The sequence below is a fragment of the Phoxinus phoxinus genome (genome assembly GCF_949152265.1).
Source record: "Phoxinus phoxinus genome assembly, chromosome: 15".
In the NCBI taxonomy this organism is placed as follows: Eukaryota; Metazoa; Chordata; class Actinopteri; order Cypriniformes; family Leuciscidae; genus Phoxinus; species Phoxinus phoxinus.
Window position 1 is genome coordinate 21,331,275 of NC_136890.1, and position 18,069 is coordinate 21,349,343.

Here is an 18,069-nt window from a genome sequence, read left to right on the forward strand (position 1 = left end):
ATGGCATGTTTATGGAATATAGCTTGCTGACAACCTAATAGGATGACAATTGAGATTAGAAAGAAATAGCAATAAAAGAATGTCGCATTAACTGCAGTCAGATATAGTCAGAGATAAAGGAATGTATAAAATTTTATTTGTTATTTTTTTTTCAAGTCAGTTTTACTTTGAAAGCACTTGTTTGTACAAAGTGTCCTGTAGGTGCAAGAGATCATGTACATCTGCAAATGTATCACTTTTCTTAGTAAAACGGAAGATGATTAAATCTATCTAAATGTGGTTTACATAAAAAACAGAGATTTCCAATGTTAAAAGACATAAACATTTTTAAAAAGCTGTATTTCTAAACGCTGTTCAAACATTGCAATATTAGGTTGCATCCTGTAAGGAAATAAAGTTGGTCTTATCTCAGTCTGCTTGCTTGTCTGTTTCATGACATTTAGCATGGTCTTGTGCAATGATTTCTTTATCATAATGCTGAGGCCTTGACTTTTATTTTGTGTTTTGAATTATGTTGAATATCCAAAATCCATGTGAATTCAGTAGATCCAGTCCAAGTTGTCTGTGGCCCAGCAGTAAGACAGAATCCCCACCACTGTCGCTAGACTCACTGCTAACACTGACCGCAGCAGGACAAGACACTGTAGAGAGATCAAGACAGAGTTCTGTCACAGTCTTATTGTTGTTATTAGTAATGACTTACTATTAAAGTCATTGTCATTACTGGATGCTGATTCAAGTGCAGTAACTTGCATTGTACATGAATAAAAACAACCATGAGCATGTTGTTATTTACTCAAAACACTGTTATTTTTTATTATTTATTTCCACCTTTTTACTAACGAGCCTCTTGCTTTTTAGATTATGGAAGGCACGTCCGGTTTGGGGTAATTCCAGTCAAAAATACTGAATCAAATCATAAGGTTGCGCTACAAATACTCCTCATCCAATAACCTACTGCACATTTGTGGTCTAGTGAATGAATACTGAATAATTCACTGCAATGCACTAATTATCTCTCGTTTTTTCCCCAAATCCTCACGTCTCTTTCCAGGTTTGTTTTCACACGGATGCTTTAAAATGAAAGTGTTTACTGGAATGTTTCTAAAGCAGGTATGCAATATTTATTATCTGTCAAAATGACGGAAATCACTTTAAAATATCACCCAATGTTAAGGCAATGTATGTTACATTATAATACAGACATCTGTTACTACAGTGATATTTAACACATCTGTAATATCGCTGCAGAAATAATCGAGCTTTTGGGGTTATTCGTTCATCTGTTGCTCCCCAAATTTGGCCAAGTTACTCCCATGATTTGTGCAAACCGTCATGGGGCGTAGTAGGAAACCGGCGATAAGTTTTAAGGACAAAAAAGCTTTTGTCTAACCTGTCTTCAGATAAAAAAATGGAACCTCAAATATATGAGCGTTTTATATTGTTATGCTTTTCTTTAACTCTAGCGAGTTTATACTTACCTTATTTCTTGTGGGGTGTTCCTTCAGCTGCTTGCCTGCCTTTTGTAACCCCTTTGGTAAAACTTTGTACCTTCCTGCGTATAAACGTCTCTCATGTGGTTCATCAGAATCACTTTGGTCCTGAAACGTGGAGAGCAGATGATGTGAGATTATTATTGTTTGATTATTGTGTTGTATGCTTGATGATTTGATGTTCTCACATCAGTCTTCTGGACATTGGCAGTGTCATCTTCTGAGTTTGATTCCTGTTCACTGCTGCAGGGCAATATAAAATACAAATTTACGAATCCAAAATCTGAATGAAATTTTAAAATGAATGAAATCCATCTTACCTATAATTATCTTCCTCATTTTGAGAAGATCCTTTATCCAACCTGAACATTACCCTGTGGGTCCTGTCTGTTACTTTTGAGAGAGAAATGTATACTTTACTCATTCATTCATTCATTCATTCATTCATTCATTCATTCATTCATTTGATTTCATCTGCCGGCCCAGAAAAGTTAGTAAAGACATTGTTAAAATAGTCCAAGTGACTATAGTGGCTCAACCTTAAGTTTATCAAGCAACGTGAAACGACTGAAAACGACTTTATTCAACTATTAATTTTCTTCCGTGTGGGCCTCTGACGCGAGTTCACGAGAGAGCCACGACGCATGTGCGAGAACTGAGAAGATGACACAGATGGGTCTCGATGTAGTGTTTAAAATTGTTCTAAAGTGTGCATTTCCTGGATGTCCGAATCATGAGAAACTAACGAGAAAACGTAAAAGTGCCTAACGAGAAAACGTAAAATGGGATACCTTTCACACTTTCCCATCAAATGATCGTGAGCGTCATCTTCTCAGTTCTCGCGCATGCGTCGTGGCGCTCTCGTGAACTCACTCAGAGGCCCACACAGAAGAAAATTAATAGTTAAATAAAGACGTTATTTTTGTATTTTTTTGCTCACAAAAAGTATTCGCTTGATAAACATATGGTTGAGCCACTGTAGTCACTTGGACTATTTTAACGATGTCTTTACTAACTTTTCTGGGTCGGCCGATGAAATGACCTTGCAGCCTATGAAGGAGTGAGACAGCTCTCAGATTTCATCAAAAATATCTTAATTTGTGTTCCGAAGATGAAAGTATCAATTTATAATTAAAATCTTACTGACCCCAATTTTTTTCAACAGTATTGTAATTTCGATTAAGCATTTGAGCACTCACCCTCATTTTGCTTTTCTTTTACAGACTCTTCGTAGTATCTGTCACTGTCAATTCTCGCTTGCTCCTGCTCCATGTCCCTCTCTATTTCATTTTTCAGCTTCTCCAAGAAATCATCCTCATCATCACAGATCGCCTTACTTGAGTTCATTTTATAGAACTCTTCTACATTAATGTCATGGTCATATTCATCAAAATTCATGTCCGACTCCTCATCCACCAGAAGAGTGCTGAAATTTTCAATGTATGAAACTTCTGAGGGTTCAAACTTCTTGAGGCTGTCTTCCCAGTTGCGTTGTTTTTTTTGGACTGAACTGGACTCTGGAGGATGCAACTCCCAGATGCAACCTTTTGTGCTCAGTTCCTCTTCACTGCTGTGTAGCAAATCACATGCCAATCAAATATATGAGCATGTATGTTGCACTAAAATCTAAGATATATATATATATATATATATATATATATATATATATATGTTATACAAAACACTTTACTTTTGAAGTAAAGAATCAAACTTTGAAATCTGTTTTACCTGTCACTATCCACCTCATAAAGAGAGGATTCTAGATCCAAACAAAACGTCACTTTGTGGATTCTACCTGTTGTAGTTGTTGGGAAAGAATTTATCCAGTAGTAAGGTCAAATTCATTTGTAAAATTCCTAATAAAAATGTGATTCATGGTATTGCTTTATGACTTTAAGATGGTTCACAAATAAGCATTTACCTTTGTTTTCCTCGCCTTCGGCGGGCTGGTAGAATCTGTTAAATGCCTCAATTCTTGCTTTTTCTTTCTCCCAGTCCCTCTCGGTCTCCTCCTCATCATTCTCCAGTTCTTCTTGTAAATAGTCCTCTTCTTCATCACAGATCACTTCTTTTTCATTAATGCCCCAGTCATATTCGTCAAGCTTCAGGTTGTCATCGTCCACCAAGGTCCAAAATGTCCCAGGTAGCAAAGTGTTGATATTTTCACCAATGTCTGAAACTTCTGAGCGTTGACTGTTATCATGTTCTTTGTTGTTCTTGGCCTCTAGTGGATGTGACACTCTCACACTTCTGTTTTCAGATGAGTATGTCTCAGAAGATCCTTCCATTCCTGCTTTAGGAGATGCTGGATTGCTTGAAAAATGTTCCACATCACACACCTCTTTCTGACTCTCTGTGACCACCACATCCTCTATTTCATGTTCAACGCTGTTCCGATCTCTAGCAAAGTCTTTCACGAAGTTGTGCTTTTGTTTCATGGCAGCTGGGTTTTTTTCCTCCAAGATTGTATGGGAAGTAAAGTCAGGGTTTTCTTCTTGGCTCTTGCTGTATTCACCATCACTGCTGATATCACTATCATAGTCAGGCTGCTCAGTCATGTAAGATTCACTGGAATTAGATTGGAAATTCGCAGAGATTCCCAAATCCGAACTTTCCCCAGTGTTTGAAATCTCACTGCTATATTCGTCATCTCTAATACTGTCCTGTTTTGTCTGGAACAATATGTCATCATCAGATTTCCCAGGTGTCTCCACATTCAGATCCTCATTCTTGACATAAGTGAGCATGTCTACAGGATCCATACATGCATCTTTCATTTGAACATCATCATTCCTCGAAGTTACAACTTTGTAACTCAGTGGAGGTTCTTCTAGGTTCTTCGTCTCATAGGAACAACCCAGGTCTACAACCTGCTCCTGAGCCAGCTTGGTGTCCATGTGATTGGGTTGTCCACCCTCCTGACCCTCACTGCTGTCCCCACTATCACTTGGAGACAAATCAGAGGGGTACTCTGCTAAACCTTCCACTTCTCTTTCATGATTTTCATGATCTTCTTCTGTAAACTCTTTCATCTCATCCCCAGACTTGACCTCCATTAATGCTTCTGGCCAATCTTGCAATGTTGACTTTATGGCACTAAAACAATTGAGCTTATTATCATCTGGTTTATGCTGAAGAACATGTTCCTCAGTGCTCCCAAGCTCCAGTCTGTCCTCTATGGAAGTTGAGCTCTCATTTTCAGGTTTATCCACCATCCGGTGGGACAGAAGATGTGATGGGGTCTCTGGGCTCATTGTTTCCAGATCATAGTGAGTTCCTTTTGGAAGAACCATTTCCAGCATACTGACATCTTCAGCTTGTTCCTTGTTCATTTGATGGATATCTGCATGTGTCTCGACTCTGCATTCCTCGTCATGCAAGCTTAAATGCTGGTTTTGGGTCTTGTTTTCATCTGTATTGTCATCATCCCATGAACCGCGGGGCATAGATCCTGCCTTCATGCTTTGTTCATCTAATGAGAAGTTCCTATTGTTCTCAGAAAAGTTCTTAGTTTCCTCTTCCCTTTTCGCCCACTCTAAATCTATGTCAGACTCAGATCCACTGGATTCTCTGTGACTGTTGTCGTCGTCCATGTCGGGCTCATTTTGAGGTGCGTTAACATCGTCATCAGAGTGTAGATGCTCAAAGTTTGCCTCTGTTTTTATTTAAAAAAAGACAACACAATGCAATGCACAATTCAAAATATGGGTAAACTACCTATGAAAAATCAAAACAGAAACTTCCTTTATATAGTAACAAGGTACATTGGACTATATTTTTATGGACTTTTCTTATATTCACTTAATAAGGTAAAAAGTCAGATTATTTATGCAATAAATTGGTTTAGTGGTGAGAATCACAACATGCACTGTTGAATACAAAAGTTTTCACTTCTTCATTACACAAAAAGTCTCACACAAAAATCTTACCTGGGAATGCGTCCTTTAGAAAATCAGCAATGTTTTGTTCCATCTTGTTTTTGACACAATAGTGTTTAGCGAGTAATTTCACCCCGTACCGACAAAATCAAATACAGACATGACAGACGCTCTGAATGTTCCACCACTTGACAAAATGAGCATGTGTGATGCGTGCCACATCATATCATAGTAGCTGCTTCCTGTTTAAATAGGGCCATAACAACAAGAGTATGAATAGAAACATCACAGCATTGAGCAGGTACTGAACAAAACTGCTAAACTGGCATGCAATGTAAATTAACATTGTTAAATATAAGTATCAAAAGTTAACCAAGTATGTTAAACTGTGTGTGTGTGTGTGTGTGTGTGTGTGTGTGTGTGTGTGTGTGTGTTACTGCTGCGTTACTGCTGCATGAGTGCAGCCTTGTTTGACATTTTCTAGGTTGTGGTTTGAGTAGCTCAACCACATGTCTCCGCTAAATTGATGCATCCTCCTCACGAGTAACAGTATAGTTATGCAAAACGCTTCCATGCAAACACCTCAGTAAAATCTGTTTTTAAGATGAACAAGATGATCGATTTCCATTATGACAGTTTTTTTTTTTGTGAGCCACTGTATGCTGCGAGTTTGTGTAGTCAGTTTTATAGCGTGAATTATTTATTGACATTAGTGAAAGAACATAAGAGCATACAGTAGCTTCTATTCCTCTTGATCAAAACAGTGTAAGGGACTGACAAAATATGAGCTGACTTAAATAAGAAAAGGACCTTTCATTTTATATGAGTATTTGTTAAAAAGTCACAATTGGAGTTTTGTGGATTTAACAATTGAACAATTTCAAGTATTACAATGAGACTGGCAATATGAGGACGTTGTGTTTATTATTTAATCATCTCCAATATTAGCAACATCAAATACAGGACACCTAGTAGAACAGCAAAGCAAACTATTGAATCATTTAAAACTATTTGTATAATACTAACATGGGTAAAGATACCAAAATGGCTTAAATAGTGTAGTAAAAAAAAAAAATCTGCTAATATCTAATAATTGGGCGAGTTTTTATATTTTACATGACCCTTATCCATTCACATTTTTTCTCTGCTGCATCAGTTAAGTGCCTTAAAAACATATATGTGTTCTGCCGCTGGTGTATCGTTGTGTGACAACATTGTACACAGACTGCATAGTATCAGATGTTGATTCCGGAGCACAGTACAAATACCAGTAAGTTATCACAGTATTAGGCTGATATCTTCGAGATCTGTATTTTGTAGGCCATATTCAGAGATATTCATCATTCTACAGTTCGTTGTGCAGGAGGTAGCGATGGTTTGCTTTTAAATCCACTTCTACAGGATAGTGGTCACTGACTTTCAAAGCCTAAATGCAAAAAAAGAAAGATATTTCAAACATTGTTTATGAATTATTAATGATATGAATTAGTACTGTTTACCTCTTCCTCAGATAGATTAAATTTTTGTTTGAAGTTGAACGGTTGAGCAGATTCTGGAACTATTCCTGAAATGAGTTCTTTGCCATGAATAATAATCCTAAAGGGGATTTTCAGAAAGATTGAACTGTTAGACAATCAAACATAAATTTGGCATGTCATTTTGCCAAACTGGTAACTGTAGTTTAGAATGCTATAGAGCGCTGCATGAATGAGTCCTAAAACCTGGAAATGGTGTTAGTAAGCATTTTTTAACTTTAGTTTTTCCATGAAATAAAAAAGGTGTCGACTCGTTCTGCCTAACATCTCATTTTAACCTCCATAAAATAAATAAACTCATTCAGGTTTAAAATATCATGAGGGTGAATAAAATAAGGGAAAATATCCTTTTTGGGGGATAAACAATCTACCGGTTGTTCAAGTCAGTGGGGTTTTTGAATGGGTTTTTAGTCAAATGCCTGAAATAATGTCTGTGGTTAACACAAGCTTGTGATATTTTCACGTTTTACTATGACATGAAACACGTCAGTAATACCCCACTCGTGTCTTGAAAAAGGTGGTTGCTAACAAGTGGCTAAATGAGACTATAGAAGTTGTCGGGGACATTAAACATTATCACGGCGAACAGGGAAACTCATCTACTCACTGACCACTCAAGTTCGTAGATTTTAAATAAAGACTGAAAGAGTTGGCGGAAGCTTAGCGGTGGTGAAGCATGTGACTGTGGTGTAGTTCATATATTGCCTATAGCTTTTTACTTCTGGCGATTGTATTTAGGATTCAAAAGTTGTGGAGATCATCTTGATGATCAAAATGTAAGAATCATATACATTTGTTGGTTATTTTCTTCAATAATCCAAAAGTCAATGAAATCCTATTGGCTTTTGTCAAGGAAACCAGTGTGATGCTAACTTCCGGGTTGGCCTACAAAATGTCACCCCTGCAGCGCTCTATTGTCACAATATGGTTATTGTGTATAGGTTTGCTAAGAAAGTAAGACCTGTCATAAGCGCAGCGTGTTTTTTCACGCACTGTAGTGTCTTGTTCATCTCTGATCAACCAGTGGAACTTTGGGTCGCTCTTGAGACGCACGTTTTTCAGTCCTTTATTGGTAACATAGCTGCAGGCTGCATTTAAGTCCCCCAGGAACATCACATTCTAGATAAGGTAAAAACGTTTTTTATACAATCGAGGAATTAATATAAAGTATGTCATTCTATCGTTCTATCTAATATATTTAGAGTTAAGTTTGGTGTACCTCAGTTTTCCATTTCTTCCTGACTGTTTGGAAAACTTCATAAAGTCCCTCCATTTCTTTCATTGCATTCTTAGGACAGGTGTGCTGACCAATGAGGACGAAGTTCTTCACCACTGTAAGATGATACAGCCAATCAGATTCAATATAAATGTATCTGAGCTAATCATTGTGTTGTAATGTGCTTTTTTATTTCCAGGTACTTGAAAAGTTTATGCGACTTACATGTTGTCGGAGAGCGGATCGATATGATGAACGGCTCTCTGGAGAACACTTCTTCTGCCGTCTCATTGAATTCTGGATGCTGGTATTGCTTTTGCACCTGTAGCATGTCTTTTCTGTGAACACAGCATGTGCTGGATGAGTTCTTCATCGCTCCTCCTAGTGTTCGCAATATTCGCTTGTGTTAACATTTGTGCACGACAGCCATTTAAAAAGTTTCATTACCTGTAAATGTACACATACTGCTCTTTGTACGTTTTCTTCCCCATTCTCTTACTCTCTAAATGGGTGTAAATGTGAGATGTGTCAAACCTGGGGGAAGCGAAATGAAAACATTGTTATATTATACATTAATTAATATAGTATATTAATTAGTTATTATTAGTATATACCTGTTCAGGTTCATCAACAGTGCAGATACGGCTTTACCTCTAGAATCTCGAACCTCCTGAATCAAACTCAGGTCACAGCGGGAAATTATCTAGAAATTACATAATAGTAATAATAATTTTCAAGAATGTAAGATGTTTTAAGATAGACCAGACACATTTAATCTTTATTCATACTGTCAAAAATATTTTGTACCTTTATCAAAATCTCCATAACTCTCTTATTACTGGCCTTTGCTTCCCCATAACTCTGGATGTTGAAGGCACAGATCTTCAGTGATATTACAGAAGTCCAAAAACATAATCCAACAAAACATACCAGAAGAGGCGACCTCATTTATCAGAGCTTCTAGAAATACATAAAGTTACATTAGTCAAACAGAACACATCCAATTTTTGTACAACTGGATACTGTAGTAGTAAATAGCAAATAAGTTATAAGTTCTTGTTGCACAGCCCGTGTTATTAGCCAGCTTACAGTATGTTAAAACACCTCAGGCCTACAGCAGCGTCATACTGTGGTATTGCACTTCCAGTTGTGTCACGTTAAAGCTGCAATTCAACCATCAAAAAGTTCCTCTGTAAATTTAAATCTATGAACCAAATGCATTTCAATGAAAATATAACATGACTCACCCTGTATGACAGCTGTCAAGCTATTAAGAGTGTTAAAGTGTTGGAACGAATGTTTTAATGTGCTCTGGTTATCTTTACACAGGAAACCATTGTCAAATGCAGTGTTGGGCAAGGGGAGGGGCAGTGTGTGAATGTGTTCAAATGAGCTGTGTCAGAGCTCCATTAATGTGCAGGTCAGTCTGGAACGCTAAAGAGCGTGACCTGTCATGACAATGTGTTTTTAAGCCATTCAACAGGACAATATTGCCCTTTTATTGTCAGTGAGTGCTAACTAAAAGAAATGTACACCCCTATCTGGAAATAATCTTTCAGTAAAATAGAGCTACAGCTCAGAATACAAATAGTATGTTGTTTAATAATGTAGAAAAAATGCAAATCTCAGTTGTACATAGTGAATTTATTCAAGGCTTGAACTATTGACTTTAACATTTGAATGTCCAGTTTTTAAATTTCAATAATCAGAGTAAAAAAACCTCATTGTTTTGTACACACTTTTGTTTTGTAACATGTCACCAGTATTTACACAGTTTGGTCCATTTTAGATACTAATACAAAGAACCATAAAAAGTAGGGGTGTAACCATACCTTCATGTCACGATTCGATACATGTCACCATTCGATACATATCACGATATTGAACTCACGATACAATATTATTGCGATACTCCCAAGACATATGGGACAAGGTTAACAAAAAATTTACTGTTGATTAAAATGCTAAATTTGATATTACATTGTGGGTGTAAATGAATAGGCTTGGACTTGGTGCTGATAACCCAATGCACAGGACAACTACAATAAAAATGTGCATGATACTGAAGCTGAAAATACAGAATTATTTTAGACAAATATGCTTGCACTCTTTCAGTGACTAGATATATTTAAAATTATGTAGGCCCCTTTTTACTGGTAACTGTAAACTTGAACTTTTTCTCAGACAGTAATTTTCATTTTGGGTGAACTATACACAACAATACTATCCACGATACATATTGTTGCATTTTTGTATTGCGATATATTGTTACACCCCTAATAAAAAGTTAACAAAATAATAGAGACATTATATGTCCAACTTTAAAAAATCCATTAAAAATGTGAAATAAAAAAATAAATATAAACAACGTATCTCTAAGACTCTTGGCTTTACTCTTGCTTGTCACACAGGTTTAAAGCAGGCTCCATGCGGAGCTGATGCCGTCTGTATGAGGTAGTCCTCCATTCGCTGTTCCAGGTCAGAGTAAAACTGGCGGAGCTGCTCTCTAGCAGGTGGATGATAAAACCACAGGCCTGCCACCACCACCACCATCATGAGCAGTAAGAACAGACATATACAGAACCAGGTCCCACAGCAGCCACTCTGTTCGGGGAGATAGAGGTGGACAATTATTTATGGCATAAATGTGCAAGAGAAACCAAATGAAACGGGGATAAAGTGTAGAGGATGTTGTGCATGATGTAATGTAGTCTCAATTTTAAATGACTTGTGCATCCAAGTGCATAGAAATTCAAACGTTGTAAGAAAACTAGTCAGAGACTTATAGTCACGCATTGGTGAGACAGTATGATGTTCGAGTCTCACCCTGCTGCCTTTCTGGCGAGTCCTCAGTATGTTCAGCTCTTCTCGGCACTGGGTCAGTCGGGACTGATAGCCGTAACACTCCTGCTCCAGGGCCTCAAGATCTGCCTGAAGCTCTGTGTACTGCCGGGTAACCAAGACAACACTATGTTAAACTATGTCTTATGGTAATTTATAGAGAGAGAAAAAATCTAAAAGAAAGGAAATGCTTTTTACAATAGCATAAATGTTTTGTTGGTTTACCTTATTTTTATTGTTCCCCTAAAATAGTCTTAAATGGTGATAACTGAAGTAGGATCACCTCTGCTACTCTACAGCTAATAAAAGTTTCTTTGTTTTTTGTATCTATTACATATTTTAAAGATCTTTGTCTTACATAGTAGTTCAATTGTAGTTTATTATCATAAAGGAAAATATTAAATAAAACAGTAAATAAGTAAAGATTAAAAAATCTAAAGGATAAATAAAGGTATTTTCTTTAATGTAATTTACGTTTAAAATACCTGCATACATTTCTAAAACAGAAGTTTGAAAGCTAGGTTAAAAAATATTTTTCAAAATATTTTGTTGACAAGTTGTTATTTTTTTACAGAGAAGATTTCCTTATACCACTACGTAAACTGGAAAATACTTTCAATAGCCAGAATTTTTTTGTACCTTATTCTTAGGAATAAAATATAAACCAGGCAAATTATATACTGTATGAACAAAAATTCAGAATATACTGTAGAAAACCAAAAGTATTGAAGTGGAGATTGTTGGCTAAAAATGATGATTGTGAGGCAACAGCAATTAAAGATATGTAATGTAATTTAGATCTGCAGATGCAAATAGATAAAGTGTTATAAACATTCAATTGTGTATGTTTTCTTTCCGCTAGTCTAAAAGAAGACATGTTATGGGTGCAAAATAACTCATGTGTAGTGCATAAAAACAACAACAATGCCTTTGCCTGTAGTATCTTGCCTTAATTTAATTTCAGTGCTCTCTCTGGCAGATCTTTACCTCATTTTCTTTCATTCTGAGTCTCTCTTCTGTCTCTCTCAGTTGGTTTGCTATGCCGTTATCTGTCCGTAGGAATTGGTCCAACACTGAAACATTTTCATGTATTTGTGTGTTACTGTTCCACAACTCGTGGTTGTGTCCTGTGAGTGTGTGACAGAAAGAGACAGATGAAGAGAGATGCATAAAATGTGAGGTGAAAGAAATGCAGCTCGTTAATTCCTTAAGCGTTTCTAAATATTCCATGAATGCTTTATGTGAAGTGAAAGTCAGTTTGCCAGCACCTTTGATTTCCTGTAGATATTCTCTCAGGTTGAGGTTCTCCTCCTCCAGCTCTGAGATGCAGGAATGAAGCTCCGCTCTCTCTAACTGAAGAGATTCACTCTGTTCCCTCAGCCTCTCCTCCTGTCCCACAGAATGCTGCACAAACATTTATACAACAATAAATGAAACATGCCACAACCTGAGAAGGAACACTCAGTCAGTTCTAATTAAAAACACTTTTACAAAATTACTGAAAGTCGATTTTCACAAAAGAAGTCACTTCTATAAATGCTTCTATGATTGGATCATTATTGCAGTGGTTATGTTTCTAACATATTATGTGCTTGGCAAAAGTTCTTCTAACCCTAATTGATGGAGTGTATACCTTTTAATTTATTAAACAACCATGTAGCAAGACACATCATGGACATATTTCAGAATGACGATGTCAAGATTCATCAGGCTCAAATTGTGAAAGAATGAATTGTAACTCAAAGAATGGTTAGGAGGGAGCATGAAGAATGACAACTTTACAGAGTGCTTGACTCTTGCATTGTCAATACAAGATCTTGACCAAAAATGTATGCACCTCTTGATGGAAATAAATGTTGTGATGTTATTTATTTATGGTCAAGATCTTGTATTGACAATGCAAGAGTCCAGCACTAAAGTTTCTGTAAAGTCTACTTTCAGTCTCCCCAGTGAAATTAATGTCTGGACTCATGTGTGAATATGATTCATGTTCTCTCCCAGTCCCAACCATTCTTTCCCAATTTGAGCCTGATGAATCTTGACATTGTCATCCTGGAATATGTCCACGATGTGTCTTCCTACATGGTTGTTTAAGAAATGAAAAGCTACACACTCCATCAATTAGAGTTAGAAGAACTATTGCCAAATATATAACATGCTAGAAACATAATAATCACTGCAATGATGATCAAATCATAGATTCTTAAGTATTTGCCTATTTAAATCCAAACAGCAGCTTTTTTTGGCCGGGCAGTGTAGTTTTTTTTCTTCAGACGTTTCTAAAAACAAAAGTTATTTCTGATTAGTAGCCTACTGAAAGCAGATTGACCAGGGTCCTGTGGTTTGTCAGCTTTTGCAGATATCTGTGATGTGTCACTCAAGTCTTTGATTCTATCATCATGGTTTTGCACCATACCTCCAAGTGACCCTGCAACTGTAGCATCTGATCGGTGCACTCATCCTGCCTCTTCTTCAGCTGACTCGAACCCTCTTTCAGCTCCACACACAGCCTCTGCCACCACTCTGACTCTGTGTGTGCCGTCTGCAGTGCCCCCTAGAGGAAGGGAAGATTGGATTCTTACAACCCAGCTAGGAGTTCTAAAAGCAAGAGCTCTGTCCTTTGCTGATTAGCCATATATGGTGGTAAAGTTTGTTATAACAAAATATATAAATATTGAGACTTTTTTGACCTGTGCATTTGGGGTCTTACCTGGAGGTACTCCATCTTGCTCTGAGCTTCCGCCTTCTCATTCTCCGCCCTCTGAATAGCCTTCAGAGCCTTTTGTTCATACTCCTCCCTCTGTTTTTCCATCTTTAGCACCACTTTTTTCACCCCATCCTGAGGAACCTTCTGAAAGGGCGAATTGCAGCATTTATCTTCTATTTTAGAATAGAAGTCTCAAACTCTCTGACCTGTACTTATCCAGGGCCGCATGTTCAACCAATATACAATTGTACAACTTTAGAAAAGCAGAAAAATATTCAATAAACCGCTTGATTCTTTCAATCTAAGTGTAAAAGATCAATTGTATTTGTTTTGAATTGAATGCTTTGTAAGTTCTCAGAGCTGGAGTTGGATCTTTTGCGGTTTTACCTTGATGCAAACCTGCAGCTGAGCCTCCAGAGCTTTGATCTTACTCTTCAGCAAGTCCTCATCACAGCGTGTCTGTGGGAGGAAAAGGAAATGTGCGAGTGTGTCAGTGAGATAGAGAGAGAACCACTGAACCAAGAGTTTTCAGTTTCTGTGCATACTGCATCCTGTGTGACAACTGCCATCCTTAGCATTGCTATATTGCTTCTTTAGATGAATACAGACATTGTTAAGAGCTACAAATGGAAAAATGTATACGTTTGAATAGGTTGAGTTTGAAGCATCACAAAAGCGCAAACATTTTGTGTGTGAGTGAGAAAACATCTTTCTATTTTTCTGAACAAGCCATAAGGAGCCGGATGCTGTTGACCACAAGACCATCCCCCAACTCTCTACATTACTGCTGTCTTCTGTGTTCAAACCAGGAAACTCACCAATTGCTGAAGCCAGTATTATGCAGAGTGACATTGTACGATTGAGTAATTATGAGTAATTGAAAAGTAACCATGAATTTCAGAATGTATTTGCATTCGTTTTGTCTTCCTTTTGATCCCTTTTTAACCGCAACACTCAAGCTGCATGAACTCCACAAAGAGAATCTTGTGCTTTCAATGGACGCAAGGACATCTGACCGTCTGTACAAATGAGTTCACACGGTCAATTTATTTGATTTGATTTTAGAATGCCATCAGGTGCATGTGTGTGTTGTGTGAATAATGCTTCAGCAGGAAGTAGTTTACTAATTCGTCCCGTCTTTGGGGTGAGACATAAAACCAAGGTCCTGACTCTCTGTGGTCATTAAAAATCCCATGGCACTTCTCGTAAAGAGTAGGGGTGTAACCCCCGGTGCCCTGGCCACATTCCCTCCAATGGCCCTTTCCAATCATGGCCTCCTAATAATCCCCATCCACTGACACTCGCTCTCCTCTCTCCACCTGTATCTGGTGTGTGGTGAGCGCACTGGCGCCGTTGTACTGTGGCTGCTGTCGCATCATCCAAGTGGATGCTGCACACTGGTGGTGGTTGAGGAGAGATTCCCTGACATGACTGTAAAGCGCTTTGGATGTACAGTAGTACACAAGAAATCGCTTTATAAATGTCTCATTCATTCATAATGTACCTTCCACAGGAGCTCTGTAGAGTGCAGCAACGTAGAGGCGCTCTTTTGGAGGCTGGAGAGCTTCTTTTTAAGAGCCTCTTCTCTATGTAAGGCCTCCTGCATAGATATGTCACATTTCATTACATCAGTAATATATTTTAAATTAAGTCAGGAAGAGCTGGTGTTTTTGAATATCAATCTTATGGGTTATGACTGCATACTTGCCATACCTCTAAATAAACAGACAACTGGTGGACATCCTGAAAAAAGAAGAGAGGAAAACATGAATTATTATATTAATAAAAAAAAAACAGCATTTACATGTTTAGCTATTGTTTTCACAAATGTATATGAAAATTTTCTTTTTTAAACAATCACCAAATTCCTTACCGCTTCTTTGACGGTAACAAACCCAGACCTGAACAAAGAGAGTTCATAATGCTGCATTAATATTAGGTGCATTATAATTGAATGTATGCTTTTGAAATATTGAACCGCAAGAGCAAATAGTCTAGTAAAGGTAATAAAAGCAACTCACTCTGTCTGTATGCTGGCAGTCTGTAATGTCTTCTGGGTGTTTGAGAGCTGAGTGATGTCTTTAAGGAGAACTGTATGATCATATACTGTATGATTATAACACAAAATCATATTATTAAGATAACATGGTTTGCCACACATAACAAAACACTTTTTGAAAATTTAATTATTTCCCATTTTTTTCCAGCATCATGCAGTGCATAACCCTAGTATGTCTTTCTACAGAAAGTATGATGCGTTCTGCTGTTGTTAGACATGGCCTGGTTATGGTTATTCATCAGAAGTTCCACTAACCTCGCTTCTTTTTCACTATCCTCTGAAGCTGAACAGAATTGAGACCCCATCCATCTGATTTCAGCCCGGGATCATTTTCATCATTCATTGAAGAAGTGGAGACTACTGTCTTTAGGATTTGGACATTTCATTTCAATGTTAAAATAGATGATGTAATTCAAGAATATACAACATTTCCTTGAATTTACAGTTCAAAATGTTATTCATGTTAAAAAAGTATTCACATCAGCCACCGTCTTAAAGAAATATAAACCATAAATCATGTAAACAATCAGTCACAGGCCAAATATCTGGCTAATAGTAAACTCTGTACCTGATTTGCAAAGTTTATGCCATCTCTCTGGAGCTTTAGATTTGGACTTGTTATTAAGGGCCGTCTGATTGACGTAAAGGTTTGCGTCATAAGCTCTGGTTCATGCATGTTTTCCCTCGAGTACCTTTGCCTTGGCACTGCAGATAACAGTGCGTATGTGCCATGGTCCACTGGTCTTCTTTTAAAAAACTCAAACTGTCTTTTGCGATGCAGTTCGTTTTTAATCCACCTTGTGTCCAGATCTCTTGAGGGACTGCGACATGATGTTGTGTTATTGCGATGGCTGATTTCTTGGTGCTTCACGGCACGCTGCTCCACTTTATACTCGTATTTTGCAGCCGGTGACCTTTTGTTGTCATGAGCTCCTTCCATTCTGTCTGGCTGAACGAGTTGAACAATTTGTATATGTTAAGGCACTGGAATGTCACCTCACAATGTAAATGGATGTTTCCTGAAGTGGCAATTTCCTGTAATTGAAAAACAACATATATATTAATGTATCACCTTTAGCGGTGCTGTATCATTATTGCTCAAAAATAGACCATCCTAAATCAGCTGAATGACACAAAATTAGGATAGTCAACAACAACTGGTGTAATAAAACAACTAAAAAGCTACAATTATGCTGTTATTTTTTAGGTCCCACTTAGTGTTTTTATTCCCTTAACAGCTACAATATATATATATATATATATATATATATATATATATATATATATATATATATATATATATATATATATTTACAGTGGCTACACACAGTTTAAAATATTAAATACTACATTAAACATACGGTAAGTAATGAGTCCAGTCACTTCTGTTGCCATATTGTTTCAAAACAAGCATGAACTGACCTACATGCAGCTGAAAGAAAAAGGTTGTACCATCAATGATGTTTTTAAAATGCAGACAGTGTTTATTAATATGCAGATATCTGCTTAATAATTACTGGAAAATGTCTCTAAAACACAGTAACAGTATGCAATGCTCCTATGGAGTGATCTGCAACAATTTTAGGCACTATATTGACTGAAAATTCACATTCCCTTCTATTAAGCGTTTCAATTAGTAAAAATTAACTTTTTTCTTAAAAAAAAAGAAGAAGCAGAATTTAAATGCATTAGGCTCCAGCATGTTGAAACTGAATAACAGACATGCATTCAAACAGTTACACCAACATCATTTCATAAATGCAGATAAACTACAACAAGTTTTAGCATAATAGTCTCTTTACTATGAAAGTACCTGTTCTTAGATGAGTCCCTGGAGTGAATATAATTGTGAAAGCAGGGTCTGAACGCTTTGAAGCTGACATGACACTTGAAAACTAGTTCATTCAACAAAGGGCGGTCTATTTCTTTTGCCTTGCTTGCTTAACAGGAAGTAAGATGAACCTCACAACTTGTATAAGTTCCTCTATCTCAGCAGCCATGCGTATTGAAACTAGTGCCACACATGTATGGGCCCTGAGATTAGGACTGGAGGGGAGGTTATGATATTGGCTGTTTTAATGTGGCAATAGTTGATGGAGAGGGACTGGGAAAAAAAGAGAAAGACAACAAAGAATCAACGTTCAGTGTGATGTGATATCAAAGCAAGATTGTAATATGCATGTTGATCTTTGTCTGAGAACAAAAGAATTTGAGCCGAAAGATTACACTCAATCGAAGTGGGTGTAGAAACAGAATATAAAAACAAAAGTTCAAGATGGCCTAACTGATTATTAAATACATTTAGGCTAACACTGTTAAATAGTCTTACTAGGACAAATT

The 18,069-nt window shown here is 37.1% G+C and overlaps 3 protein-coding genes across 9 annotated transcripts; all 3 read right to left on the reverse strand.

Moving 5' to 3' along the window:
- Positions 1-111: 111 nt before the first annotated feature.
- Positions 112-5,615, reverse strand: LOC307012024 (uncharacterized protein). 4 transcript variants are annotated; one of them, XM_079638196.1, is made up of 8 exons: positions 5,423-5,615; positions 3,415-5,148; positions 3,222-3,288; positions 2,693-3,060; positions 1,814-1,886; positions 1,682-1,736; positions 1,482-1,601; positions 112-641 (listed from the first exon to the last, which is right to left on the reverse strand). In XM_079638196.1, the coding sequence occupies exons 1-8, from the start codon at positions 5,463-5,465 to the stop codon at positions 540-542; spliced, it is 2,562 nt and encodes an 853-aa protein (XP_079494322.1). In that variant the 5' UTR covers positions 5,466-5,615; the 3' UTR covers positions 112-539. The 4 variants fall into 4 exon arrangements, with proteins under 4 accessions (XP_079494322.1, XP_079494321.1, XP_079494324.1 ...); XM_079638195.1 differs by having other exon boundaries at positions 2,693-3,063; XM_079638198.1 differs by having other exon boundaries at positions 121-641; positions 1,814-1,880.
- A 661-nt stretch (positions 5,616-6,276) lies between these two features.
- On the reverse strand, positions 6,277-9,482 carry dnase1l1l (deoxyribonuclease I-like 1-like). 2 transcript variants are annotated; one of them, XM_079638536.1, is made up of 10 exons: positions 9,370-9,469; positions 9,212-9,285; positions 8,930-9,082; positions 8,737-8,825; positions 8,570-8,656; positions 8,348-8,460; positions 8,126-8,238; positions 7,868-8,025; positions 6,871-6,967; positions 6,277-6,797 (listed from the first exon to the last, which is right to left on the reverse strand). In XM_079638536.1, the coding sequence occupies exons 3-10, from the start codon at positions 9,068-9,070 to the stop codon at positions 6,717-6,719; spliced, it is 879 nt and encodes a 292-aa protein (XP_079494662.1). In that variant the 5' UTR covers positions 9,071-9,082; positions 9,212-9,285; positions 9,370-9,469; the 3' UTR covers positions 6,277-6,716. The 2 variants fall into 2 exon arrangements, with proteins under 2 accessions (XP_079494662.1, XP_079494661.1); XM_079638535.1 differs by lacking the exon at positions 9,212-9,285 and having other exon boundaries at positions 9,370-9,482.
- A 223-nt stretch (positions 9,483-9,705) lies between these two features.
- On the reverse strand, positions 9,706-17,687 carry traf3ip3 (TRAF3 interacting protein 3). 3 transcript variants are annotated; one of them, XM_079638532.1, is made up of 15 exons: positions 17,543-17,677; positions 17,091-17,161; positions 16,298-16,764; positions 15,985-16,093; positions 15,692-15,776; positions 15,544-15,571; positions 15,384-15,413; positions 15,175-15,270; positions 14,058-14,129; positions 13,674-13,814; positions 13,380-13,517; positions 12,232-12,367; positions 11,951-12,090; positions 10,949-11,068; positions 9,706-10,726 (listed from the first exon to the last, which is right to left on the reverse strand). In XM_079638532.1, exons 3-15 carry the CDS (start codon positions 16,667-16,669, stop codon positions 10,526-10,528), a joined length of 1,668 nt encoding a protein of 555 aa, XP_079494658.1. In that variant the 5' UTR covers positions 16,670-16,764; positions 17,091-17,161; positions 17,543-17,677; the 3' UTR covers positions 9,706-10,525. The 3 variants fall into 3 exon arrangements, with proteins under 3 accessions (XP_079494658.1, XP_079494660.1, XP_079494659.1); XM_079638534.1 differs by having other exon boundaries at positions 15,692-15,761; positions 17,543-17,666; XM_079638533.1 differs by lacking the exon at positions 17,091-17,161 and having other exon boundaries at positions 17,543-17,687.
- Positions 17,688-18,069: the final 382 nt, after the last annotated feature.

What these genes read in the sequence shown, in the direction of transcription:
- LOC307012024 (XM_079638195.1), bottom strand. Translation starts at nt 5,465, where the DNA reads ATGGAACAAAACATTGCTGATTTTCTAAAGGACGCATTCCCAG. An exon ending in TCTAAAGGACGCATTCCCAG is followed by an intron (nt 5,149 to 5,422) that starts GTAAGATTTTTG and finishes AAATAAAAACAG; the next exon opens with AGGCAAACTTTGAGCATCTA. An exon ending in AAAAGAAAAGCAAAATGAGG is followed by an intron (nt 1,887 to 2,692) that starts GTGAGTGCTCAA and finishes CTCTCTCAAAAG; the next exon opens with TAACAGACAGGACCCACAGG.
- dnase1l1l (XM_079638535.1), bottom strand. Translation starts at nt 9,070, where the DNA reads ATGAGGTCGCCTCTTCTGGTATGTTTTGTTGGATTATGTTTTTGGACT. An exon ending in CTGTTGATGAACCTGAACAG is followed by an intron (nt 8,657 to 8,736) that starts GTATATACTAAT and finishes CGCTTCCCCCAG; the next exon opens with GTTTGACACATCTCACATTT. An exon ending in GGAAGAAATGGAAAACTGAG is followed by an intron (nt 8,026 to 8,125) that starts GTACACCAAACT and finishes TACCTTATCTAG; the next exon opens with AATGTGATGTTCCTGGGGGA.
- traf3ip3 (XM_079638533.1), bottom strand. Translation starts at nt 16,669, where the DNA reads ATGGAAGGAGCTCATGACAACAAAAGGTCACCGGCTGCAAAATACGAG. An exon ending in AGTTGCAGGGTCACTTGGAG is followed by an intron (nt 12,368 to 13,379) that starts GTATGGTGCAAA and finishes ATGTTTGTGCAG; the next exon opens with CATTCTGTGGGACAGGAGGA. An exon ending in ATATCTACAGGAAATCAAAG is followed by an intron (nt 12,091 to 12,231) that starts GTGCTGGCAAAC and finishes ACACACTCACAG; the next exon opens with GACACAACCACGAGTTGTGG.